The sequence below is a fragment of the Rhinolophus hipposideros genome, assembly GCF_964194185.1.
Source record: "Rhinolophus hipposideros genome assembly, chromosome: 26".
Taxonomy (NCBI): domain Eukaryota; kingdom Metazoa; phylum Chordata; class Mammalia; order Chiroptera; family Rhinolophidae; genus Rhinolophus; species Rhinolophus hipposideros.
This window is the reverse complement of record NC_138072.1, coordinates 12,286,651-12,313,927: the sequence shown is the minus strand read 5'-3', so window position 1 is coordinate 12,313,927 and position 27,277 is coordinate 12,286,651. Positions and strand designations below refer to the sequence as shown.

The 27,277-nt window shown below is 39.6% G+C and overlaps 1 protein-coding gene across 8 annotated transcripts in view; it reads right to left on the bottom strand.

Annotated features, from left to right (window-relative positions):
- Window positions 1-25,782, bottom strand: part of DISP1 (dispatched RND transporter family member 1) — a 162,613-nt gene extending 136,831 nt beyond the window's left edge. For 2 of the 8 annotated variants that reach the window (XM_081039013.1, XM_081039014.1), the window contains exon 1: window positions 25,653-25,782. Coding sequence is in view for 1 of the 8 variants with exons in the window: in XM_081039011.1 (XP_080895137.1) it covers window positions 25,653-25,701 (49 nt within the window). In the remaining 7 variants the exon portion in view is untranslated. The remainder of the gene's footprint in view (window positions 1-25,652) is intronic. The other 6 variants (XM_081039016.1, XM_081039018.1, XM_081039017.1 and 3 more) reach the window with 5 other exon arrangements.
- Window positions 25,783-27,277: the final 1,495 nt, after the last annotated feature.

Sequence of the window (27,277 nt, the reverse complement as noted above, 5' to 3'; positions counted from 1 at the left end):
TATGAAAAACAAGTGAATGTAATTATAATCACTATGCCTCAGATATGAATGTTACATAATTATAATACTGAAGACACTAACCAAAAACTGTGATAACTATGATGGGGGAAGAAAGTTGAGGGGGGAGAGAGAAAGAATTGATAAGGGAGGAATAAAACAGCTAAATCTTCATTTGCCTCATTAAAAAGTCAACAGATGGTGACTAAACTGAAAACATTTTTAAATGCATAATACTGAAAAATATGGAGGTAAATACCAGAAGAAACTGCTTAAAGAATTCAAAGCAGTTGCCTAGGGGAATAATGACCCAGGATTGAGAAACGGTGGTCCAAGGACCAATGTTTCTCATTACATACTTTGCCTCATTATTTGAGGTTTTAACCCTAATTAACCTTTATGAGAAACATTTTATAACATTAAGTAACATGAAATATCTCTCCATCCATTTTTACATTCTTTGATGTTTTAATTAAATTGTAAGTTTTTCTCATCGGGTCCTCTTACCCATTTCTTATTTCTTTCTGGATAAAAGCATATTTTTGGTTACTATTACATGTAATACTATATAAGTAAAACTTTTGTAACTGGTTGTTTTACATGCTTTTTTAATTGAAAAAATACTTGTTTTTAATTTTCTTAAATCCACTGATAATAGAAACCATTTTCATGATCTTTATATTTATCATTGTGCCCCACCCACAACAGGTAGAAATGAACTATTTAACACATAATAAATAACACCGACAGAGCACTGTGTCTCTAAACTAAGCAATGTATAATCTCTAAACTTAAATGCATCATATAAACTAAGCAATGTAGAATCTCTAATCTTCACAAGTTTTTGTTTTTATTGGGGTATAATTGACAAAACATTGTTAGTTTCAGGTGTACAACATAATGATTTGATGTTTGTATATTTTGCAAAATGATCACCACAATACGTCTAGTTAACATTCATCACCACACAGTTATAAATTTCTCCTTCTGGTGAGAATTCTCAAGATCCCCTCTCCTAACTACTTTCAAATGTGCAATACCATATTATTAACTGTAGTCACCATGCTGTACATTCCATCCCCAGGGCTTATTTATTTTATAACTGGAAGTGTGTACCTTTTGACCCTTTTCACTCATTTTGCCCACCTGCCATCCCCTCCGCACTTCAGGCAACCACCAATCTGTTCTCTATATCCATGAGCTTGGTTTTTTTCTTTTATTTTTTTAGATTCCACGCATAAGTGAGATCATCAGTATTTATCTTTTTCTGTTTGACTTATTTCACTTAGCATAATGCCCTGCAGGTCCATCAGCATTGTCACAAATGGCAAGATTCAGTGATTTTTATGGCTGAATAATATTTGTGTGTGTATGTGTGTGTCTATCTCACATCTTTATCCATTCAGCCATCAATGGACATCTAGTTGTTTCCGTGTCTTGGCTATTGTAAATAATGCTGCAATGAACATAGGGCTGCATGTATCTTTTCAAAATAATGTTTTCATGTTCTTTGGACAAATTCCCAAAAGTAGAATTACTGGGTCATATGATAGTCCTATTTTTTATTTTTGTGGAACCTCGTCCTCGCTAACACTTGTTATTTCTTGCATTTTTGATAACAGCCATTCTAACGGGTGTGAGGTGATAGCTCATTGTGGTTTTGATTTGCATTTCCCTGATGATTAGTGACATTGAGCATCTTTTCATGTACCTGCTGGCCATCTGTGTTTTCTTTGGAAAAAAGTCTATTTAGATCCTCTGCCCATTTTTTAATCTGATTGTTTTGGGGTTTTTTTTGCTATTGAGTTGTATGAGGTCTTTGTATATTTTGGATGTTAACCCCTTATCAGATACATGATTTGCAAATATTTTCTCCCATTCAATAGGCAGCCACAACCCTTTATGGTAGTGTATTATTTAGGCCACGAGGTAGTCTGTAACAAACTGTAACAGCTGTAACAAAGAAATACAAAAGCACTAGGGCTTCAATAAGATAGAAGTTTATTTTTCTCTCACGTAACAGCTCAAAGGTAAGTGAGTAATCTAGGGTGGTAAACAGCTCTACTCCAGGGAACCCGGAGCAACTAGTTGGTTTTGTCACCTTCATCATTTAGTGCCCATCTCTGGATCCAAGGCTGCTGCTTCAATCCTTGTCATTTCCCAGCCAAAGAGAAAAAAAGAAAACAAGGACAACCAGGACAAATGACTTTGTCTTTAAGATGACCCAACAAGTTGCCCACATCTCTTCCTTTCACATCCCAAGGTCCCAAACTTAGGGCCAGGGCCCCATTAAGGTGCATCTAGATGGGAAATACAGTTAGTTGGGTGCTCGTAGTTAGTTCACACTTGGGAATTGTACTCCTCAAAAGAAGAAAGAAAAGAATGGCTATAGGGGTACAATTAGCAGTCTCTGTTTGTATTATCAAGGATGGAGGGTGGGGTGGTGGTGAGGAGACAACAACTCCAGTACAGAGTGAATATGATATAATTGGAATATCCTATAGTCTGAAGGACTACAGTTTAGTTCAAGAAAACTACTAATTCTCTTGTCAAGGATACAAATATAACCCAATAAAATTAAAGAGTAAGTGACCCTTTGAAAATTTGAAAGTATCTTTTTGTCAATGAAGCTGCTTCTGCAACTGATATATAGCTTTTGAGTTACTGCACATAATGCAACAGAATATGGTATCTGCGCTCAGAAATCCGTGAAAGTACATAATATATATTTAGTCTAAAATCAAATATTGAAACTCGTAAGACGAACAACATTTGGAACACTTAACGTTCTATCAGTGGAACTTACTGCCAATGATATACAAACAGTTACACATTAAGCTTAGATCACAAAATAACACCCATCATGAATTGAGGCCCTACTGTGTACCTGCCACTGCACTAGCTACTTTACATATTTTATTATTTTTCATCCCAACAACTGTGCACAGTATTATTTTACGTTACAGTTGACTTTTAAGAAACGAACGCTCAAAAGCAGTTGAGTAACTTGCCCAATATCACATAGCTCGTGCAACAGAGCCAGGATACGAGTCAAATAATTCCCTTTCCAAAAAAATAGCTTGAAGGACGTATTTAATTTAGCTCACTAAAAAGAATCACAGGGGCATTGTCTTAAACTATAAAGTCTTAACTGTCATCTATCAGTATACGAATACTGATTTAAATACATAAAAATATAAACAGGGGAGCATTTGGCAAGCGTGCAGCCTGGACAATGTGTTAGGTGTGTAAGCTTAGTGTGCACTCGTTGGCTGTGACAGAATGTCTCAGTAGGAAGAATGTCTCATGTGCCCCATTATGGTTTAGATTATCTTTCCCTGGACCCAGACAAAACTCCTTTTCTGGACTCTCCATTCAATTGCTAAGCCTGTATTCCGGTCTGTCTAGCTTTACACAAACATCTTTCTTTTCAGTATTTGCGCCCTCCAGATTCCCACTGTTGGTGGTCATCTTCCTTTTTATTTGAGGCAGACAGAGAACTCAGAGAACCCTATTGTTAACCCGCTGCCTCTTTACTTTTGGGATTAGCCCACAAAGAGTTAGTTTATCTATCCAGCTGTGGAATGGGGCATTATGTTTTGTTATACCATTTTTTCTAAGATGGAGAGAAATAAATTTCTGAGGAAACGGGATGAATAGAATGAAAATGATTAGAAGTTCTTAAACTTAGAAATAAAGAAAATGAGTCAAGCATAGTTCTGCAAAGATGCTGAGTATACAATGGGTAACAGAAGAGGTTCTGCCCTCACCCAGCTTACGACTTCCAGATCACAGCCTTAGCTTGTGGGTACTTGTGACACACTGCCTGCCTCCAAAGACTCACAATCTACCGATGACACTTACATTTAAATAGCTCTTTAGAAGGTTATAAAATGCTCTCTTAGCATCTTATTTGAGTCTCAGTGCAACAACCAACAATAGGAGGAACCATCCATCCCTTTACTAAAGAGAAGACAGATTAAGATAAACTACATGTCTTGCTCAGAGTGACACAAATATTAAGAGGAGGAGCCAAGATTCAAGCCCAGGTCTTCTGGCTTCAATTCTACGACACTTCTGGTCTCTGAGGAAAGATGAGTCTGGTTTCTGTCAAGTGAACGAAGAGCTCAATTCAACATCTGAAATGTACACTTCATAACCCATACATCGCACTGAAGTTTCACACAGTCATGGCAAAGCAGTGGTCATACGGGGAAAGCGGTCAGCAACTAAAGGGACCTAAATTCTGATGAATGAGGCACAGCAGCAGGCCTGAGCCGTTCCTAGCCCCTTCTCCGCAGGCCAAACCCCCCTTCTCACTCGCCAGTACAGTCTCACCACATAGTCTGAATGTGTAACTGAACTGTCCAACAATGCCGGAGATCCAAAGGTAGTTTGTGGTGAGGAAGAGGGGACTACAGGGTAGTTGTGGGATGTCCACGTGTGAAACACCACTGCCCCAGATCAGAGCCCATGAAGTGTCCGGGAAGGACCCACTCATACGCATACTTCTGCCAGCCTGTGAGGCTATGCTTCTGACTTACGTCCACTAACCTTACTGCTTCAGGAAAAGTCTGTTCTCAAAGACAGAGAGCTACCCCCTCGGCCTCTAACAGGCTGCGGGGACGAATTCTGCCTGTCCAGCACGCTTTCTAAACTCCCCTTTTTTGAGTAAGAAAAGACAGCAATGACCAAACAAACATAATCTACTTTTTCTTTGTGAAAATCATTTCCTCACTGAGGTCAACACAGAGCCCTCAATGCCGCCATTCCATCTCCCCAGCCACAGGGCAGGTACAAATCTATTCTGGTTAACTGTGATTTCTTTGGAACATTGTTTTTAACTTATTTAAATTTAAGCTTGAATTTTAAAATCTAATTTAACTTATATGTGTTTTCTTTTTCAATTTCACTTAAAATGAATTCAACAGTATCCAAAAGAAACCAAAACGACCTAAAACAATCCTTCATTTAAAAGATTCAACGGAAAAACTGCTAAGTAAAATAGTAAACGTTTTGTTAGTGATCATAAAACAGTTTTCTATCTATTTTCTGATTAGTAACCAAAACTTAAAGTTCTTATTAAGACCTTAAACATTAGAAAATTTGATCAAATGATATGGCGATTTAACAAATTTATCATCACAGACCACTCCGGACCTGTGAGAGCGGGTTGAGAAATCTGCACGTCAGTAAGTGGTCAAGTAGTTAACCAGGACTTCAGCCTGAAAGTTTACAGCATCCAGAGCCTGTGCTCTTACCCACTATACTCTTCTGCCTCGTTGGCACCTGGCACACAGTTAATATTCAGCTGGCTCACAAATAAATGAATGATCAACCATCTCACTATTGCACAAGACTGAGAGTTCCCTCAGGATGGTACTGAATGTTCTATATGTCTCAGCACCAATAAGATCTTCCCCTACTCCCTAATGGGTGTGCCATGTACAAGCAAACCAACTGGTCCCTCCGACGCAGCCTGATTTCCCACCTTCACTCTGGCGCCCTCTGCTGGGTATTTCCCCCTCTGCATCTACACCTGGTCTTCAAGTCCCACCCAAGTCATTATGTGCATCAAGTTTTCTGTAATCTTTGTCCTGTGATAGTCTCTGTCTCATCGGAACTCCTACAACACTTACACTCAGCAACAATAGGATGCAGCATCTTTAAGGAAAAGGGATAAGAACTTACAGGTGCTCATAAATTCTCTCCAGCATCAAACATACATATGTACATGACATGTAGCATATATTTGTTAAACTGAGATACCTTTATTACTAAACATTATTGCCTCTTAAATAATCTTCCCATTTTTTACATGCCATTGCTTAAATTAACTTCATAATTCCATATGGGTATGTGTGTACACATATAAATGCCAAACTGAGTAATACTTAAAATGGAGTAGTCACTCTCACCAGATAATAATGCTGAAATTCTCAATGTTGAAACAACCCAGTTTTTAAGAGGAGAATCATAAAAGAAGCATTTCACAACAGCACAACTAAAGGTCAGCATATTAAAGGTTCTACGGATATAACTAATATGTACATGCATCTTGCAAAAGAACGGACGGACCCAGAAACAACTTTAATGGTAAACATTTTGAAAACAATGCAGGTATCTAAATCTAAAAAATCCATCAGTCATATGCGCCACCAAAATAACCTTTGCAGGTTCTTCACAAGCTTAGATACCATTCTTTAAGGGATTGGCTCTTTCCCCATTAACCCTAAAACAAAAGGAGTAAGCAACTCTAAATAAAAGACAGAGGTTACAATCTCGCAGATACTGACTTACTGTCATCTCTGAAAGACAATAGCCAAGTACCATATGTGCTATTTGATTTTTTTAAATGCAATGGCCTCTTGGCCTTAGCACACAGCCAACTGTGCTGACAGCAGACGTCAACCAAATACTGCAGAAATCTTTGCATTGAAACGTACTTTAAAGAAGGCAGAAGGGAAGGAGGGAAAAGAGTTCCACTATGCATTAAAAAATTGCACAATCTTTTCATTGCAGTGACAAAAAAATAAAAAATAAAATCTACTTGCAAAGGGTCCTTTGAAACAGCTGTTTGATTTCATGGTCAAGTTATGTGGTTTGTAAGGCTTGAGGATATTCAAGTCTCAGTGATAAACAGCAAATCACATGATCCACTTGAGGAAAAGGCAGGGAAAAATCTGTCTGGAGTTTATATTGGCTGTGCAAATGAATGTACTTAGTCATTACTCAACAGCACCACTTACAAAGCAAGCAATTGTTTCCCTTCAAATGCTCATCTTTTCTATTAGAGCTAAGTGAACACCACTGCCAAAACCCACTAAATCAACGTTGCCTGCTACAGAAATAACTAACTTGATAAAACTTTAACCTTAACCCATTAAAAAATATATGGGTTAAGCACCTTTTCAATGAAAATATTATTTTTAACAGTGTTTATCTAGAGAGCAAAGGAAAAGACATACATGTTATGTAGGTAATCACATTACAAGATTATATGAAAGAAGAAAACAGGAAACACTACTGTGAGTTATTTTCTACTTCTAGATGCCCTCCTAATATTTGCTCCAAATAAGGAGAATAAGGAAAAAATAGTATAGGCACCATTTTTGATAAGGCATGGTTTTTTCTTTACTTAAAAATGAATTAAAATACACGAGGAAAACTTCTCTTGCATAAATTTTCTTTATAAAAAACCAAGAATCAGTTTTGAGCCTAAAATTGAAAGAATTGATGATGTACTGTGTTCATCTCTTTGAAGATGACTTAGGCCCTTGAAGACAAAGCCTCAGAACAAACTGCAAAATTTCAATGTAAGCTAGTTTTGACATAGTAATTTCAGCCTTACTGTCATAAATCTTCCCCCAGTGTTTGCTCCTACCTGAGCTTCCCACAGGGCAATCCATGCTCAGATCAAGAAATTCTTCGCTTCTGTTTATCTCAGCATAAGATACAAAATAAAACAACGCTTACTGTTCACTGAAAGATTTGTTTTCAGATTTTTTTTGTTCTTCCTCAAGAGGGCAGTCAATATAAGTCTCCAGAAAGGGAGTTTGCAAACGGTTTTAGGGAAGTCATTTGGTGATTCTTTGTAGGGGAGGAAAAATATCTTTTCCTCCTAAGTTCTCAGCTGGATCTCAATAACATGGACAGATTAACAAGAGAAAAGTATACAAATTTATTTAATGTAAATTTATGTGATAAAGGAGACTTTATAAGGAAATGAGGACCAAAGAAATGATTGAACGTGAGTTTTTATACTAGGTTTGATGAACAGTAGAGAGCTGTGGGAAAATATGATAGGACAAAAAAGGGGGATAAGTTAAGAGTAATAAACTTGGAGAAACTTAGCAAGGTATATTTGTTCAGATTCCTCTCGGTGTCCCTCCATTTTTGGAGAGAAGGATACTCCTCTCCCCTGGGCACAAGGAGGGACCTCTGCCATGAGGATCTCACAACCTGCTTCAGGGAAAAAGTCCTTCCTGCACCTGCCATTTGTCAAATTCATTCAGCTCAAAAATATTCAACCTGCCACGGTGCCATATTTTAGGATAGCGTATCTTGAACGCTGTCATTCCATTTGAAACTTCCCCAAGAAGTGATGAGTTGGTAGATTGTCCCACAACCCACAGAACCAGTCTCAGTGCTGAGAATGGGTAATTTCAACACTAGTGTCTCGTTTCAGGAGGTGGTGGTATAGGTGGGAGACGACACCCCCTTACGTTAGGTCTCGATATAGTATCAGCAATCAGGCATTTAATAAGGGGCATTTCTATAGAAACAAAAGGAAAAAAAAGGTGAATGTTAGAACAAACTATAAACTCAATTTTTGGGTCCCGAGGGCAGTCAATTAAGATTTCTAGATGTTGGGCTCAAAGCATCTCTAGATGGTGGAGTGAGGACAGGCAGTGGCAGTCTGACGGAGATTCATGGTCTGCAGGTGGACTGTCTCTGGTGAGGCCGTCAGGTATCCCGGTGAGCTTTCTCGGTGGCCCACATAACACAGGCCTGAGAGGTGCCCATACGTGATCTCTTGTGGTGATTTCTCTGACGTTTAAATCAAGTTATCCAGCTTGCAGGGCTTCAGAAAAAGAACTGTTTTAGTTCTCAATGATTCCAAGTCAGAGGTGTGAGAAAGACATTTGGAAACGTTAAGTTGGCGGGGGTGTAGCCAGATACTGGAGGAAACGAGAAGGATTCAGGATCCAGTCCAATTTACAGATAGATAACAAAACCTTAAAGACCACGAGTCGTTCTAGAATTTAAGACCCACAAGGGGGTGCTACAATTTCCTGTTGAAACATTATTTTTCTCTCTCTAGTTACCCCCATTTCTATCCAAGATAATGAGGGTAAGACTAATTTGTTGGCAAAAAAATCTAGTCTCATTAAATTTGGCCTGATTGTTTACATAAGTGCAGCAAGAATAGTGATTGACCGTATGGACTCTTTTTAAGTTTGCTCTGCTGGAATTTTTAATAAGAAATTTCAAATTAGACTTTTAAAAGTCTCTCGAAGCTGGGAAGCCAAACCAGAAACTTGCCACTAGTCTTCGCCTTCAGTACCTATAGAATTGGCTGCATTCCTCTCTTTTTGAGGTTCCCAAAATATTTTAAGGTTCCTGGGTGTCCCAGGAAGTGACCTTCCTTACCTAGAAGGCTGGGAACCCTGTAAGTCAGGTACCAGGCCGGAGTTTTTTCCCAAGAGACTTTTATAAGCATTAGCTCAATAAAGACCACGTTAGTTCCTTAAAACTATCTGGCATATCTGATTTTATACATCATTCTCAAATATGACATTCCAGTCAAAGTTTGGTAATAGAACAAATGTTTTTTATTATGTCATATTACAAGGAAAACAGATTCTTACTGGACTTATGCAAATAACTACATTGCCATCAAAATAAAAATACTTCATAAGAGTTTCTAAATTCTGGAGGCAGAAAACTGTTTCATCTTTGGTCATAAAGGTACACTTTACCAAATTGCTGTAAGTTATACACAGCTTAAGAGAAAAGAGAAACACAAAACATTAAAGAACTAGCAACGTTTCAAACAAAGTCATTAAAAAAATTATAATCATCCCCAACTGCTCATACAGTCTCATGTAATTAATTCTTGTTCTGTTTGATCTTGGGTTAGCAGTTTTATGTATCCATCAACTTCTTCATTAGTTTAGAAAACGACTCAGTCCATTGGCATGGTCCCAAGTGATGGTTACTCAAGTGATGCCCTCATTGAACATTCTGGCCTATAGCTGGCTGTAACCTCTTTCAGAGATAAATCAGGAATAAAAAACAACTGACTGTGGATGACAAAAGACTTCAAAATGGCCATGGTTAAAGATCTGATGAGAGGTCATTATAATGTAATTGACAAGGAAATTTCTTTATTTCAGTGACATATAATAGTTTAACATAATAACTGGAATTATAACTGATAACATGTCATTTAACATATCAGGAACGTCACAGGTATTGACACATTTCTATAATCCACACAATTCTGAAATACTTATGTTAATAACATCTATATCCATCTAACCTTAAAGAAGGTTTATCATCATTTCTTATTTGACAACGCCTCCCAGTTTACGACAGCCAACAAACCTAATTAGTTTAACATCTCTCTTTTACAAGGTCAAAGACAAATCTTTGGAGATTTTTCATGGAACCCTCTGGGAAATCTCCAAGTTAGTTTAGGTCAAAAATTATTTAGAATTTGATTTGGGAAAGTGTATCAAAAATGCCAAAAGGTTTAAGCATGTGAGATCATTATAAAATAATAATTATCTATTTAGCTAAAGTGACAGTGGTTGTAAATGAATGACCCCTTAGCGCTTTTAACATTGAGAAGATTTGGTTCTCTTCAGTCATCAAAAACCTGATGAAAAACAACATGAACCACAGCATATCATTCTGGTAAGACATAAAATCTTGGTTCCCCAGGCAGATTACTTAGAATATAAAGAAAAATCTTTTACAATTTCTTAGTAAGAGCAGGCCAATAAGCCTAAAAAAACTTTGTCATTCTAGTTTTGCATCAGTATACTTTTGATAGTAAGAATCATCTATTTTTAACTTGCAAATAAATCTATTCAATCTCAGTAGCTTGCCTACACATAAAATGCCTCTCTCAAACCTTCGATAATTTTTTTTTTTTTAATATCTACCTTGTTTTTGTCCTACTCTTCCTCTTTCTCATTTTGGAACAGCCAGTCACTCTAGGATGAATTACTTTCTTATTCCCTTAACAGAAACACCTCCTTCGTAACTTGTATACTTTTCCTTCTCACAAACACAGCCTATTTCCCTTGCATACTTTATATACAGAGGTTTTTCTTCTTTGTCCTTATTATTCCTACTAGTTTCATTTACATAACTGGTAAGAATTTTTAATCCTTTAGTAACCCTAATTTTCATTGAAAACTAAGAAGCGAGCAATTGTTTCTGTCTGCCACATACTAACATTCTGTAGCAGACTAGCAAATGTATGAATACACCATTTCCCAATTTCTAGAGACATATGCTTCCTCTTAGTACAATTTTTAATGTGGCAAAGGACACATTTGCTAACAGACCCAAATACCTTGTTTCTCTACAAAATTTAAGAAGCCAAAAGTTGATAAACTTATGTTCGGCAATTAATGATTCGGTACTTTATCTTATTTGGAAATGATCTAGGTATTCAATGAATATCCACTTTTTAACTTAACCTAGTGCTGCTTTCAGGTTTCAAGTTACCCAAAAGGATTTTGGAAACTATTTTTAAGTAGACATTATGAAAACATAATTATTATTGAAAAGTTCGCCCATAAACTTTTATCCTACTCTCATTAATTCACTTGCTCTTAACAATTATACCTGAATTGCTCATACTCCTTTAAGGATTTTAGAAATTAATTTGTTAATACCTTCCAGAGATAGAAAAATATCACATATACCTAACATACATGCATAGACCCATATATACAAACACAGAGGTGTTATAGTAGTTTTCATTCTAAAATGTTAGCTATATGTGTCAGTAAAACATAGTAAAACAAACTCACTAGTTTTTATCCACTTTATATTGTTATCTAAATTGTCCTTCTGACCAATGGGACAAGTTGAGGTTACCTACTCAATGTGGGGGCTCTTGCTTTTTACCACTATTTGTGGAGAAGGCTTTTAAGATTTCCATTTGCTCTGATATATAATCTTATGGAGGCTGTAAACTACAGTTTTGGCAAGTGACTTAGGAGACATGTATTGCTACCTAGACATCTCCAAAGCTCATGAGTGATAAAATATTCCATCAATTTCCAATTAGCCTTTTTCGTTTTCAGCCTTAGAGAGTTGCTTTTCGGGGACCCCGAGTCTCTTAAGAGCAGAAAGCCTAAAGTTCAAGTAACTGAGGGGCTGAAGTGGGAAAAGTTCTGCCAGGGGTGGAGAGAGAGGTGAAAGAGATAGACATCTGAAGGGGAACGTATCAAAGGATTCAAGAGAACTAAAGGGAAAATGGAAGGTGGAAGGGGGAGCAGAAGCAATGGGAAGAAAGAGGTCTTAGAGGAGCCAGTGTGAGACCTTAAGTTTCCCAAAGAAGCCAGTGAAGTTCCAAATTATCCTCAGCAAAATCGTGCCAACAAGAAGGGGAGTAGACAGAGCTGGGGAACGTACAGTCAGCAGGGGTTCAAGAAGGGAGTTTCTCAGATGTTCCCATGGGAGGAGCAGGATCAAACAGAGGGAACCGATAGATCTTTTTTTAAAAAGCACTCCTATCAAGCTCTGAATACGGGCTTCCAATCAGGCCAACTTCTGTCCACAGAGATCTTTTAAATATATATATATATATATATCCTTTCAAGTAGCTTATCAGGTTTTAACTACGACAAGCAGTAAATATTCCTAGCAGTATTAAACACCTTTTTTTAAAAAAAAAACAAAAAACAAAACGTCTACCTAGTTTAAGTGACTCAAAACAGATAAGTCTTTTATGACTGAAAACCAACAAGCCTTTTCCGGCTCACCGATGGACACAGGCTCCCACCATGGGTGCAGAAGATAGAGCCCTCCCAGGACCCAGAGCCACTCACTAAGATACCCAAAAGAAAGACAGACTAGGACAACCCCCTGAGAGGTGGCAGCAGTGGGCAGGACGTTAGCCACAATGGCGATGCTACCCACATTTCTGTCCAGCCATTATTCTTGGGACCCCCGATCTGACAGTTGACCGCTTACACACACAGGTCCAGTAACCTAATGCCCCAGGCGGCAGAAAGCCCAGCCAAGCTTTCAGGACCCAAAACGAACGACGGATGTCCGAGAGGGAGAGGATCAATAATTAATGGCTACCTGAACCCAAATCCCCAAGAGTCACGATCCAAAGATCTCATTTTTATAGCTGGTGTTTGTTTGTTTGTTTGTTTTTTTCCACTAAACTGAATTTGGCAAAGAAAGAACAGAAAGAAAATTTTACCTTCCTCTCTTGACCAGGCACTACAGACAAAGTTCTGGGAGAGCTGACTTTTCTACGAATTCTTAACCTTTCACTGACTTTTGTCAGTTTTCCCAAGATTCCATCTGCCGGCTCTGGAGTGAGCAGGTTGTCCCAGCCATCCTTTCACAGTCGCCACAAACCGTAGGGAAGGAAAAATATCTTTTCCCTCTACCCTTCTAAGTTCTCAGCTGGGGCTCTGTAACAAAAGACAGATTAACAAGAGAAACGCATACAAATTTACTGAATGTAAGTTTTACCTGACACAGGACCTTTCATAAGGAAATGAAAGCCAAAAAAATGGTTAAAGCTCGATGTGTTTATATCAGGTATGATGAGTAGAGTCATTGGAAAATGTGATAAGACAAATAAGGGTATGAGCTAAGAGACCCAAACTTAGCAAGAACTATTCATACAGATTCCTCTCGGCATGTCTCTGTCTTCAGAGATAAGAATGCTTCTTGCCTCTGGGTATAGGGAGGGCACCCCTCATATCACTTAAGGGTCTTAGGAGCTGCTTCAAGGGAAAGTCAGAAAGTCTTTCCTGCACCTGCCATTTCTCAGATTCCTTCAGCTTAAAATACGCAACCTGCCAGGGTACCTTATTGTGAGGTAACATGTTCTGAACCCCGTCATTATTCTTCAAACAGTGTATTTCTTATGACTCTTGATGAAAGAGTTTTGCCAGTTACTAGAAAAGGGCGTTAGAATGAAAGAATTCAAAAGCCCACTTCCCAGGTCCAACGCACGCACTCCAGTCAAGCCCAGTGACAATGTGGACTTCTATTTCTGGCAGTGTAGACCCAATGGCTAGAGATCACCTAAACAAGCTGGATTAAATACTTCTAAATTGTTCTGAAAATGTCTGGCAGAGCTAGCAATAAAATAAGAGCAATGCTCCAAGGGCAGAAACAATAAGAAAGCACAAGTCTAAAGAGGTGAGTTAGTTCTGAAGCCAGCATGCTCTTGGAGTATCTTCATAGTCTGGTGGCAAGAACTTGCTGGGGGTGGGGTGGGGAAGCACTAGGAAATAGTTTAACAGGAGGCAAACACAAGGGCCTGTACAAGGTAGAGAGCCAGACCAAAACCCTCCCACAATAAAGCCCTGGGGTGGGGGTGGCGGGTAAATTAATAAACAATTCATCTCTACAGTTGATATGCATGAAGAAATGTTCAGAAAGAAAAAGAAAAAAGGACACACGTATATGGGTAAATCTAAACATGTTGTTATCTCTAGGGTCCAAAGATCAAGCCCCAGAACTCTCATATCTAATAAAAACAGTTCATTTCAGAAAGAGGTGGATCTTATTGTTCAGGAGCAGGGCAGAGATACCATTGGCATTTAGACTTTGGTAAGTGTAATATTAACATTTGTTAGAGTAACCACTCAAAGAAAAGAAATAGAATGGAAAACTTCCAACAAAGTCCAAGGGTAAACACGGAATGAGAAAAGAAGAAAATTCAGAAGAAGACAGAAGGCATATGATGTGATAGGCAGATTCAGGCCTTGGAGTAAGATATTTCGGGGTTTAAATCCTAGCTCTGCATATATCAGTTCTAACTACAGATAACTCATCTACTTCTTAAATTCCAGTTTCCACATCTTTAAGAAAGAGATAATAATACAACTTTGTAGCCTAGGACTTAAGTTAACACGCAAGAACAGGACACCTAACAGTGCCTGGCACAAAGATACACAAATACCTTTGTCCTCCCCCCTTTTCATGACACTGAAGTACAGCCACTAATAAGTAAGCCATTGTTTTAGCCTATTTTAATCACGAACACTACAACTATTACATAGAATTCAGTCATACCCGCCTCGGTGGCCTTCTGTATATTCCTTCAATATGCAGGACTAAAAAGCTCTTAAGTAAAATGATAATATGTGTGGTACCTCAAGTTTATTACTGTTCCAAAACTATGCTTAGGTTTTCAGAAGAAATATTAAGTTCACTCTGAAGCAAATGCCCCTTCTATAGCAAAATGTGAAGGCTACCACTTCATGTAAGATACAGAAAACCCAGTTGTTGCCATGTTAGATAGCTACCTATCCCTCCAACCCCAAATGTTGTGGAAGAAAAAGAAAGACTATTAATGATCTCACCTCAAAGATGTGAAACTCACTTCAGTTAATTCAAATTAATTAAAATTAGGAATGAGTGTATAATTCCAAAATACAATAATATAACATCTTGTGTATGAAGAGTTTTTTCATAGATTTAAAAATTGTGTTCCCAAAATGTAAGTGTTCAGTAAAAGTTTACTAAGTCAAGTATTTCTTAATAACAGTGCTGTAAAGGTTTACTCTAAGTACAAAAAAATATGAAAAAATTTTAATTCAAAAACCCACAGATGGATTACCCATACCTTCACCCCGTTTTAAATTCTGCATGGCCAATTTTACATTCCGAGAAGATTTTTTTCTCCTCCACACAGGATGCTTCCAGAATGTCCAGATCTGCATATTTTACGGAACAAGAATTCATTTCCATATGTGTCGAAAATAAAGCTCAAATGACATATTTGCCCTCCAAATTGTGATATAATCCAAAATAAAGAAGAAATGCTTCAACTGTTCATTTCTACCAGTACAAAGATTTGACTGCCCTAACTTTACAGGACATATGCCAAAGAGTCAGCAAGTCGACACACTCCTCTTACCTGGAATAAAAATGCTAAAAGCTGAAAATGTTTTTGCAAGAAACCAACTGGCAACCGCTAAACCTAAAGATGAAAGTTTTATGAGAAGAGAAATGGAAAATCCTGCACATATACACAGACTCTAATAGAAAATGACATGAGGGAATTTTATGAGTGGAAGTCTTAAACAGAGCTGTGTGATGTATAAAACAGAAGACATCAGCCTGAGGTATATAGCACAGTAGTTAAGGGCGATGGCCCTGGAGTCAGGTTGTCAGCTTCAAATCCCAGCTCCAGTTACTGTTCATTTGGGCAAGCTATTTAGCCTCCATATACCTCAGTTTCGGTATCTGTGAAGTTGGCATAATAATGGCCCTTAATGGGACTGCAGTGAGGATTAAATTAGATATAACAGATGTAAAGCACTTAGCACCATAGTAAGTACATAAGTATTTAATAACTGTTATTTAGCCATATAATTATCATCCGTTTTCAAAAATTGTATAACACCACAGTAGCAGAAGTGTCAAAAAGCACCCTAAGTAGCAGCTAAGTAGAGAAATTCTGTTTTGATTTCTCACTCCCTAATAGGAGTAGCTACTCATAATGCCTATCATACAACATTCAGCTACTACAATAACCTGGATCCAACACCAAACAACCACAAATTAAATCATTCAAAAGTAGTCAAGCATAAAGGTGACTACTAATCTGTTCACTTGAGCCCAGAGATCTAATTACTAATAATTAGGTTACAGTATTAAGGGACTAAAAAAATTTTTCTTTAATATATTGCTAAAGTGATCTTGGGAAACAACTATTCTAAAAAAGCCATAATAAAGTCAAAAGGAATCAAGAACCATCAACTATTATGGAAGCACAGCAATTCAATATGCCCCTCCCTTCAGCCTTGGTGGGAAGGAGGGCATCAGAGATAAGAGGCGATTCAAAACAGCTCAGTTCTGTCAAGTTCCAATGAGTAAAAGGATCCACTGCAGATCATTCTAAAAGTTTGGTTTTGCACTTGACCTTGACAGCCTAAGAAAACCTAAGTAGTCTCGGGGAAAGCAACAACCTCTATCTAAAACTGACAAGTTGGGGATGAAAAGGAAAGACCCTTAAGAATGCCTGAATTCTTATACCACCCCCACTAGGAGAAAGGATTTGAGACTGAACTGTTAACTGGCAGCTACTGAGCGGGCTTCTAGAGCAGGAATCTAATAACTACTTATTTGGTAGCCACTAATTTACTCTTCACTTCAAAGCAGCCTTTTTACCAAGGTTTAGAAAGAACGAAACTGTCTAAAACTTTTTTTTTTTTTGGCAGATGAAAATGCATTCATCATTACTCTCTATTATCCTTTCAGCTGGCAATAACTTGTGGTTGTAAAGCAAAAACCAAAAAAAAGTTTGGGTGTTTGGGTGATTTTAATCAAAGCTTGGACTCTAGCCCTGCCCTGCAGCATGCTGTAATATGAGAAAAGTACCTGGTTGACATTCCAAAAGAAATGAATTTTTCTGTGACTAGCTCCCTACATTAACTGCCACCTCTCTGTTACTGTTTTTATCCAGGCAGCAAGTATCACAAGCGTCTACTTACTACTTTAGATGCTACATTAATTATGGTGCCATCCTTGGAAAAAATATTGATCAATAATAAAAGTTTAAAGTGGAACAAATGGATCATAAAACACTTCTAGGACTGCGTGGGTATACAAAAAAAAAAAATTGCAGAATCAACAACATGCCGCTCACACTCTCCAAAACATTTTTATGTATAGGCACCAAAACATTTAAGGTGCTTTTGAAATCTAGAGGAAAACAGTGTATAATCAAAAGCAGGCAGGCTTTAGAATTAGCTCCACCATTTAGTAGTATAAACTTTGACAAATTATTTAATCTCTTCAAACTTGGGTTTCCTCATCCATACAAAGGAAATGCAAATGTCTACCTTATATAAGGGTTGCTGTGAGGACTGAATGTATTATATATAGCAAATGCCCAGTGAAGTGCCTGGCATATAACGTATGACCAATAAATAGAGGCCAGTCTTATTAGAGACATTTTCAACAAGAGAGACACATTTCGTGGTGACTTTTATTCCTGGTGAAAAAAATTCATAAAGTCAATAGAATTTATTACTGTTCTGAAAAACCAAGAAAAATCTTAAGTTTCATGGAAGAATATGTAACTTGACAACATAAGTTAGGAGTATTTACCTAATGGTAAGTTGGGAGATAGGAACCTGAAACGAAGAGGTGAGTTATAGTTCATAAAAAGAGTATATAAACAAACAAAAAAATATATATATAGTGAGATTACAGAGGAAGGACCTGCAGAAGGAAAAATGTCAAGAAGTAGCTATCCCTGTCTGTCAAATTGAAAAAGGTCCTGTCTCTTCCCATTATTCTTTCTTCTCTTCTCAACTTCTCTAGGGAAGAAACATGTTCTCTTAGAAATTGGGAGTCCAAAAAAACAAGTCTGAAGTAACAAGGTACACAAGTGCTCTCTCTATATATATGAAAGCATTTGCTAATTCTTTGGACCAACAGGGTTTTCTTTAGTGTTGCAAGTTTCACTTTAAAAAATATAATTTATATAATGCACATTAGTATTAGGTCTATCAGTCATTCCACACCTCACTCTGAATTAACGTAATCCAATAATTATGGATTCTCTATTTTGAGAGAAATAGAGATTTCACTTCAGAGAAAGGTTAAAGAACAAAAGAAAGAGAAATGGGTATTTTAACGCATGGGACATTTGTGAGATGACAAAGCATCTTTATCCAATGGAGGAAATTCAGAGCAGAGAAAGGAAGAGACTGCAGGAGAGAGTGTGCACCAAGGAGTAAGAGAAAGACACTAATGATCAGTTTACCAATACTCCTACTCTGGCTTTTTTACAGGCAATAATTGTCAGTGTGTCTCACTGAAAATCAAATGCTACTACAGATTATCAATACTTTTCAACTGTAGGATTCTGAAGCAGGACACCACATAATTTGAAACACTGGGGTCTAAAAAGGCAAAGTTGTTCTACCTTACAATCAAACTACAGAAAAATCATTATCTCTCAAAAATTAATGTTTATTTAATTGCATCTTTAAAAAACAATAAAGCAGTCAGGGACTGCTAAAAAAGCATTCAAACTTACTTATTTTTCCTAAAGGCCTCTTTTCAAAATGATTTTCTGAACTCCTTAAATTTAATTTTCTGAAGTTTAAGTTTTCCTTAAACTTAAATTTCTCAGTTTAAGTTTATAACCTAACATACAAAATTGTGCAGAGAAGCTCTCTTCCACCTAAGTGTTCCAGAAGGAACCTTTACTAGACCGTCAAGCATCACAAAGCTTTCTTAGACTGATAACACACCAAGTCTCTCTGTGAATTCTACCTATCATCTGAACCCGAGTGAAATGGTTTCCAGGTCTGATTCAGAAATAATTACACTATAAAGTTGAGGAAGACATTAGCAGCCTCATATCTAGTGCTATCAAATTTGACCTTGAGCCCATACACTGGAAAAAAACCTGTCATTTGATAACCTGAGTCTACATCCTTACGTGCTTTCATAGCTTAAGATGCAATTATCACAGAAAACGTCTTTTTGGTTTAACTAGTTCTCTTTAGAGTTGGCATCTGTCGAAATATTTTATTTCGTGTTTTACTCAAAACCTGAAGGAAAGAAACTTTGAAAAGGAAAGTTACTTCAACCTCTCGTACCTTCCATTCCCCTTTCCAACTACATCTTCATAGTTATATTGCAAAGCAAAACAAACAAACAAAAAAACCAGGGATAATAAAATTGTCTGGAGATAGTGTTGTAGTAAGTACATCCTTTCAATTGATGAAATGGAATTTGCAACTGAAATATGGCCCCCCAAAAGTGCCTAGCTTATTAAAAAAGAACAAGTCTGCTGACTAGAAAAGTACTATATATGTAGTCAGAGATATGAACCTGCTGGGAAATAATAAACCTGAAGGCTAAAACATGCTAAAGAGCGGTGGGGGTTACATCAAGTGGCTAGAATAAGGGAAAGGGAAGGAAAAAATAAAAAAAGATCTCACTCTAGTGATATCTTCTAATAAGACCCTCAGCCAGCTGCCATGATGTCATATAATAAATACTATCATTCGTTGAGTACCACGTGCCAGGCCTTATGCTAAGCCCCTTATACACATTATCTCCTTTACTCCCTATAACAACTACTGTGCAGTGGGTATTATTATGCTTATTTAGCAAGTAAGGAAGTAAACTCAGATCATGCCTGAAACCTGACAGCCTTCTAAAGGATCCATCTACCTCCTACAATGTTTTCTCTGTGCCCCATAGAAACCTTAAATTCCTTCCTCGAGGATTTCCAGATTCCTGCTCTATGCTGCCTACAGAAAGCACTTGGGTCCCAATACTCCATGTTTCTCCATTCCTAACCTCTTCAAGAAAGCAAGCTCCCAGTAACTTCTCTTGGTCCACGCACTGTCTATACTTCAGGTCCTTTGGAATAGCCCCTGTGAATCACCCAACAGGTAGCCGGTTTTACTTGGAAAATCTCTTCAAACCCCATGGTCACACGTCACCATGTGTCCTAAGAGGATATGCTGTCCACTGGGGTATACCCACTGCTCTCTGCCCGGCCTCCTCCCAGTGCTACTACATGGCCTGAATATCACGGCCGTTCTCTTCACCATCAATTCATACTCAATCCCTTAAGTAGAGACTCCAAGTAACTCTCTTCAGAAAACCTGCCCTTGGCTACCTTCACTTAACTGTAGTCACTCTAGTAGCAGAAAGGACACTGGAAACCAGCTCTGGCTTCTACTCCTAGTTCTCCGGTTCACTGTTACCTGGGCAAATTACTCCACCTTTCGGGGACCAGTTTCTCAACCTTAAATGAGGGGAATTAGACTAAAGAAGCCCAAAACTAATTCCCAGCTCTTAGAATTTTGTATGCAAAATGATGAGCCAGAGCATTAACTTATCAAAACAACAAATTATTACAAAATTTTAAAATAATTTAAGGCACCTTAAGTGAAAAAACACACATCATCCACGTTGCTCTGGATGGTATAACTAAAACCAACACATAAAAACCACCACAGGTAATTCGGATGTTATAAATAAAAGAATAACCTCATTACTAGAGCCACTCAACAATGAACCAAGGTTGCATAAAAAGAAGTGAATACCCTGTTGCTCTAAGTATTCCTGAAAGGGCCGTAAATCCTCTGGGAAAGGAAGGGTGACAAGGGTACCCAAATTAGGTGGGACATTATAGTAAGTGGCTGCTACAGGTTCACTCTAATTCTGCAGTGATATTATTTTAAGTGCAGAAGAAAAAAATAAGTTGAGTCAGCAAACACTTTATTTCCTTAATAGCAGGTTAGGCTGGTGAAAGGGGAGAAGGGAAAACTAAAGGGATTCTAAGGTACATTTAAAAACACATGACATGTAAGGACCTGAGGTGCAGTAAAACAGGTGAATCTGGATACAGGGTGTATGGATTTAGGGTCAGAAGACCTGGGGTTGCAGTCCATTTGCAGCACAGCCTGGTTTATGGGGCGCTGCGCTAGTCACTTAACTTTCTGTAGCTCAGGTTTTTTCATCCCTGAAACAGGGGTACAAGTCCTGTTCTGTGGATCAAATGACTGTACGAAAAGCATTTTGTAAATTATTTAGACGTAAATTACCACTGTTGTTATTCTACAGTAGTCACACTCTTCTAAGCTTTGCTCACCACACTGTAAAAGGGTATGAAAAACCTAGAATCTTGAAAGATCAACCAAGCTAAGGCCTTGTGAATTGACTGAAGAGACAGAAAGTATTAGGTAGACATCCTACCTAATATAAGATAGTCTCACCCAAGGAAAGTTAACGAGGTATATGTTACAGAATAAGTGAAGTGATCTTAAAAATGATGTTTTTCAGTTGTTTTTTATAATCAAGGAATAGAGATTAAGAAGGTGTGAGCTTAAATGAACGCAAGCGAGATTCCAGGTAGGTCTAAGCAAGCGCACGTCCATGCCTGTGCTGAGACCAAATGGAGATGTGTAAGCCACAAAGCAACCGACAGACAGGAATTATAACTCCTCCCTGTCAGGATCAGACCCTGGAAGAGGCCAAGAGGCTACATAGAAATCAAAACCCACCTGTCCTGGATTGGTTCACATTTACCTTTCCTAAGGGAGTCAAATGACATTATCTCCGAAGGTACTTTCTAGCTCTAGCACTCTGCAAATCACAGCCGATAAATAACTGTTTATTAGGAAAAGAAATAAAGTTAGCAGTTCAACTTGGGAATATATTTTACACAAGTGTTCTACTTTAATCACATGTTCTTGTTAAGTGACAAAGTAAATGGGGTAAAATGTTAACAACAGGTGAATCTAAATAAAGGGTATATGGGTGGTGCCTTGTATTATTTCTCCCTGTTTCCCCGAAAATAAGACCTAGCCGGACAATCAGCTCAAATGCATCTTTTGAAGCAAAAATTAATATAGGACCCGGTATTATATTATATATTGTATTATATAGTATATATTATATTATACCATCATCATTGGCGCTGATGGTCCAGCTAGGTCTTATTTTCCGGGAAACACAATTATATCTGCAACACTATTCAATTACTATGTAATAGTCATCACTTAGGGTTTCAAATATTAGGAGTTGACTGTAGATTTCTCTCCCTGACCCCTGCAGACAATAAGGGAGTGCACCATCTGTCAGGTATTTTAAAACAATAATAAACCCAACTAAAAGTCTCTCTGCTGTTTATGATCGCCAAGCACCGACGTGCTAAGGAACTCCTTCCCACCACTGCAGATGGCTCCCACCACCACTCCTTAATGTCACTGGGAATGGTCAGCCTCCCCCCATTCTGCCCACGTCTTTTACCCGATAGTTTTTCTTTTCCTTAAAGTCACAAATTAAAAACAAAACAAAACACACACACACAAAAAAAAAAACCCCAGTAACAACAAAGACTAAGGGCCATCCGTGTATTTTCTATAGTATTTGCAATTGTGAGGTATATCACACCATTTTACTTGAAAAGTTCATTTATGATTTAATGTGATGCCTCACCCTAACCAAAACTAAACAGAGTCCACTTATATTATATGACCCATTCTAATTTAGTAGTAAAATTATTTATCAAACCATCATGTAAACAGTGGTTCAAAGCCATGACTACATGCCTGGAAGCTGGAAAATGTGCCAGGATGTATAGGAACAGCCTCAACAGAATGGACGAGGCTCTACTAACAGGACTGCAGTCCTTTGGCTGCTCCGATCCCCTTGAGTCCCTTTGAGAGCCAGGTCATCTTAGTCACTATGAGAGAAAGGTCAAACTCAGCAGAAGAAAAAGGACAGACAGTGATACTAGAAGAAAGGGTTGACTGTGCCTTACCCAGTCTCGCTGAGGGCCATGCTTACATCACAGGCAATGCAGCAGCTACATGGTAAGGCAGCAGCTGACCACCACTGCTTAGTATCTTCCTGTCCATAAGCTGTATTCCTCAGCTGTTAACAAATTCTCCTGATTCCATCAAAGTGCAGGGAATGACTTTCTAACTAGAGTACGCCGATAACTGAGAATGGACTATATATTCCAAAATTCATCATCAGAGAGTACAGAACCAAAAAAGTTCAATATAGCAAATTACTTCATATGTTACAAACTAATGATTAAGGAAAAGAAAACAGGTAAGTATGTGTATATGAAGATGGAGTTTTGGTTCTCGCTGTGTTAATAGTTCTTCCAATGCAGAAAGATATTTCACTACAGCAGAAGTAAAAAATCCATAAGAATAACTAGTAATCTGCTGCACCCTAATAAAAAAGTTGCCACAAGTGTGATTGCTTAAACTCTAAAATACGTCTAAATCTTACAAAATCACACATAGAATTTATCTAGAGAAAGCTCTGAAATTTACAAAACAATTAGAACAAAGAACAAAAATTCCAAAGATTATTCAGAACACAGGGCACTCAGGTTTCAAACATACCATTCAGATATGTAACTAGAAACTTGCCACAGAAGGCAGGGCTCTTGTGTTTCAAAGAGGAGCACTTCCTCTACCAGGAACTCTAAAGACCTGCATGCTATCTCAAGGGCTTTATCTCCCAAAAACCAATGGAAAAGGGGGGAAAGAACACACTTTAAAACCAAGAGTGTATGGAAAAATCAGACCAAATCTTATTAGTAAAACAGTACCGTCTAATTTAAAAAAAACACGACATATAAAAATCTACAAAGCAGTTAATTCAATAACTATAAAGATCAGTATCATCTTTTTGTTTACTTGAAAAGTATTCAATGTGCTTATTTACATGTTAAAGCATTGTTTATTTTTAGGCACTGCTTTCTACTGGTAAGTATCAGCTGTGCCCACAAACAAAAGGAAACTATAACTAACTCAAGAACAGATTTTCAAGCGTTTGTGAGCTATAGCTAATAATACTGTATATTTGGTATTTGGAAGAGAGTAGATCTTAAGTGTTACCACCACCAAAAAAAAAAAAATAAAATGGTAACTATGTGAAGTTTTGTTCTGTTAATTAGCTTATGGTAATCGTTTCTCAATGTATATGTATATCAAATCATCATATTATCAACCTTAAATATATAAAAGCTTTGTCAATTATACCTCAAGATGCTACAGGGGGAAAAAATAATTTATAAGCCAGCAAGAAACCAAGGCACCAATAAAAATAAAATGTTACAGTTTACATAAATTCGTGCAAGCCAGAGCACCTAATCAGATCTGAAAGTTAGTTACCTGTACCGATACAGTAACTTTAAACATAAAAAAGTTTAACGTTTAAACACTTAAAAACAGCTGAAGCAAGCAAAACAGTAATTAAGTATCACCTTCCACAACGACAATGTTACAATCCTCCCAAGACACCTTGCCCAGCCTGAGGCAAAACTCCAATTCACTTACCATCTACTTGAAGCTAAAACAGTCTTTGTAATTACATTGAAGTGATACATTATATACATAAATACAATGTAGACAATAAGTAACTACAATGTCTGGTAATGATAAAAACAAGCCCATATACTATACACTGCCATTATGGAAACTCAAGGCGCTAACGTATATACAACGGACCTTGGGTTACGGATATTTGTTAAAATACTGCCCATGGCAAATATATTTATTTCCTTGTAACCGAAATAAAAAGTAGCAATAAGTTCTTGGTAATTGCTAGTAACTGGCTGCACCCTAATCTGAAATCGCCCTTACCGGTGAAACTGAAAACCTAAACTCCACAGGGTAACTTTCAATGAAAACGGGTTAGCAAGTTAGGCATAAAAACAATGAACTGGAACTGCAAACGCTCTCAGGAATGCCTTTCCAGGTGCTTATCAAAAGTCGTGCTACACATATTTAGAAGTTCCTTCCATGACAAAGGAAACAGGCCACCTAAACTCTCCAGGGTACAGACGATTCCAGAAGGAAACCGTGGATGGGCTTTGCCTACGGGTTTGACAAAGATGCGCAGCACAACTTGCAACCTGCAAGAAGAATCGGGCGTCCCCAGGAATGTAAAAAATTCCCCCGAAATCCACACGGGGTGCACACGGGCACACACACAGACACTTAATTGAAAACGGAGCAGTACGAGCTCAACCTGCAAAGGGTGGCTGATCGTCTTCCCGATCCGGGAGGTGGGCACGTCCTGCTCAACCTCCACGCGCCCCTGAGAGGACTGACCCCCCGCTGTCGCCTTCCCCTGGAAGCTACCCTTTGCCATCTCGTGCCAGCCTCACCAGCAGCCACGTCCCAGGACACTCCTCCACGCAGGGCAACTTTCCCGCGAGAAGCACCCCTGGCCAGGGTCGCCCGCAGCTCCCCGTCCCCCGGCCTCCGCGGCCGCAGGGTCCCCGCGCCTCCCTCCGCAGCCCCTTACCGCTGCCCCTGGGGCTCTGCCTGTCCCCCGGCCCCCGATCACGGTCCCCTCCCTTCAATCAGGAGTCCGGTCCCCCCCGTCACCCGCGCGGGGCGTCCCGACTCTGCCGTCCCTACCCGGTCTCCCCGTCCCGCGGCGCGGGGCAGCGGCGGGGCCGAGAGGCATCCACTGAGGACCCAAGCGCCTGTCGCTCCGACTCGGACCCCGACCTGGAGCCGGGCTTCCGCCTCGCGCCGGAAGTCCTCTGCGAGCGGGCCCGGAAGTCCCGCCCCTCGCGCCTGCGGCCCCGCGGGGTCTCGCTGGGAGCCTGCAAATGATGGGGACTCAGTGGGCAGCTGAAAGGGAGTGGAGGGGCTTGCCCTGGAGGGCCCAGGCGCCCCAAGTCTCCTCTCTCTTGCCCGGCTCCTCTTTCCAGCGCAGCCAGCAGCCACCGTGCAAACGCCGGGCCACGCATCTGTGCTCACGCCCGTGCGGCGAGGTGGCTCAGACACCGACTCCTGGCCTCACCGTGCAGTTGGAAGTTGCCATAAATAGAAACAGAGGTTAATTGCGCCACTAGGCAGGACAAGTGTGATACAAGCATCACAATACAAGGCAATATCGTTGCATGCCTTGATTCCAGTTGTCATCACCGGCTGTCTACCACGCATCCATCAACCCAAACAGAACAAAGCCCCCATATTACTGAGCAAGAGAGAGGCGCTCAGCGCAATGAACTAGGTATAGAATCAGTCAGTCAGCAGCCTGTCGCTCCGAAAGCTGAGTGTGGTATGGGAACAGATGCAGGAGTGAGCAAAGGAGCAATGGACACATCAAGCATTGCAGGAACTATGGCAGTGCTCTAGGGAATGGTGGGGTGTAGAAAGCTGGGCAGAGACTGTCGTGCGGGGGACCCTGCTCGCTGCGCCATTTGTCCTGCGGGGTCTCAGCTCCCACTCCCCGCCCAAGAACGCAGGACACGGTGAGGCCAAAAAGGAACACCCACGGAGCCATAGGTAGGGGAGTCAAACCAATATATTCTCGCTGGCGGCTGGGCTGGAGACACAGGAAGCAGGATCTACACAATCTGCCTAACAGCAGTCTGCACTTGCCAGCCACCATCTTTTTGCTAGCCCCCATTCCATTCCTGCTAGCGTAGCCACAGCCGTTATATTAGTGGCCAATGGCCTACGGGTTACAGCTGATGGCCAACTAGCCACAGCTGCTGGCCATCTGATCACAGTTGATGGCCATTTACTACCCGAGCCAGCACCTTTCTATGTGAGGCCGAGAGCCTGGAAACTGCTTTTTGGGGGCTTTGTCCCCACACTCCACCCCTACAGGGTCTCGCCTCACAATCTACGCGACAAGCGTCTTCTGCGAGGGTCCCTGTGCGAGGAGCCTGGAGGTGAATGCAATATCCCGGACACAGCCAGGCTCTCTGGGCACAGCCAGGGTTTCTCAGGGCACCACCAGTACTTCTGGGCACAGCCAGACTTCCTGGGCTTCTTAGGGTACCACCTGTCTCCCCAGGCACAGCCAGGTTTTCTCAGGGCACCACCACAGTACTTCTGGGCACAGCCAGACTTCCTGGGCTCAGCCAGGGCTCTCAGGGCACTGCCACTCTCTCTGGACACAGCCAGACTTCCTGGACACAGCCAGGGCCTCTCAGGGCACTGCCACTCTCTCTGGACACAGCCAGACTTCCTGGGCTCAGCCAGGGCTCTCAGGGCACTGCCACTCTCTCTGGACACAGCCAGAC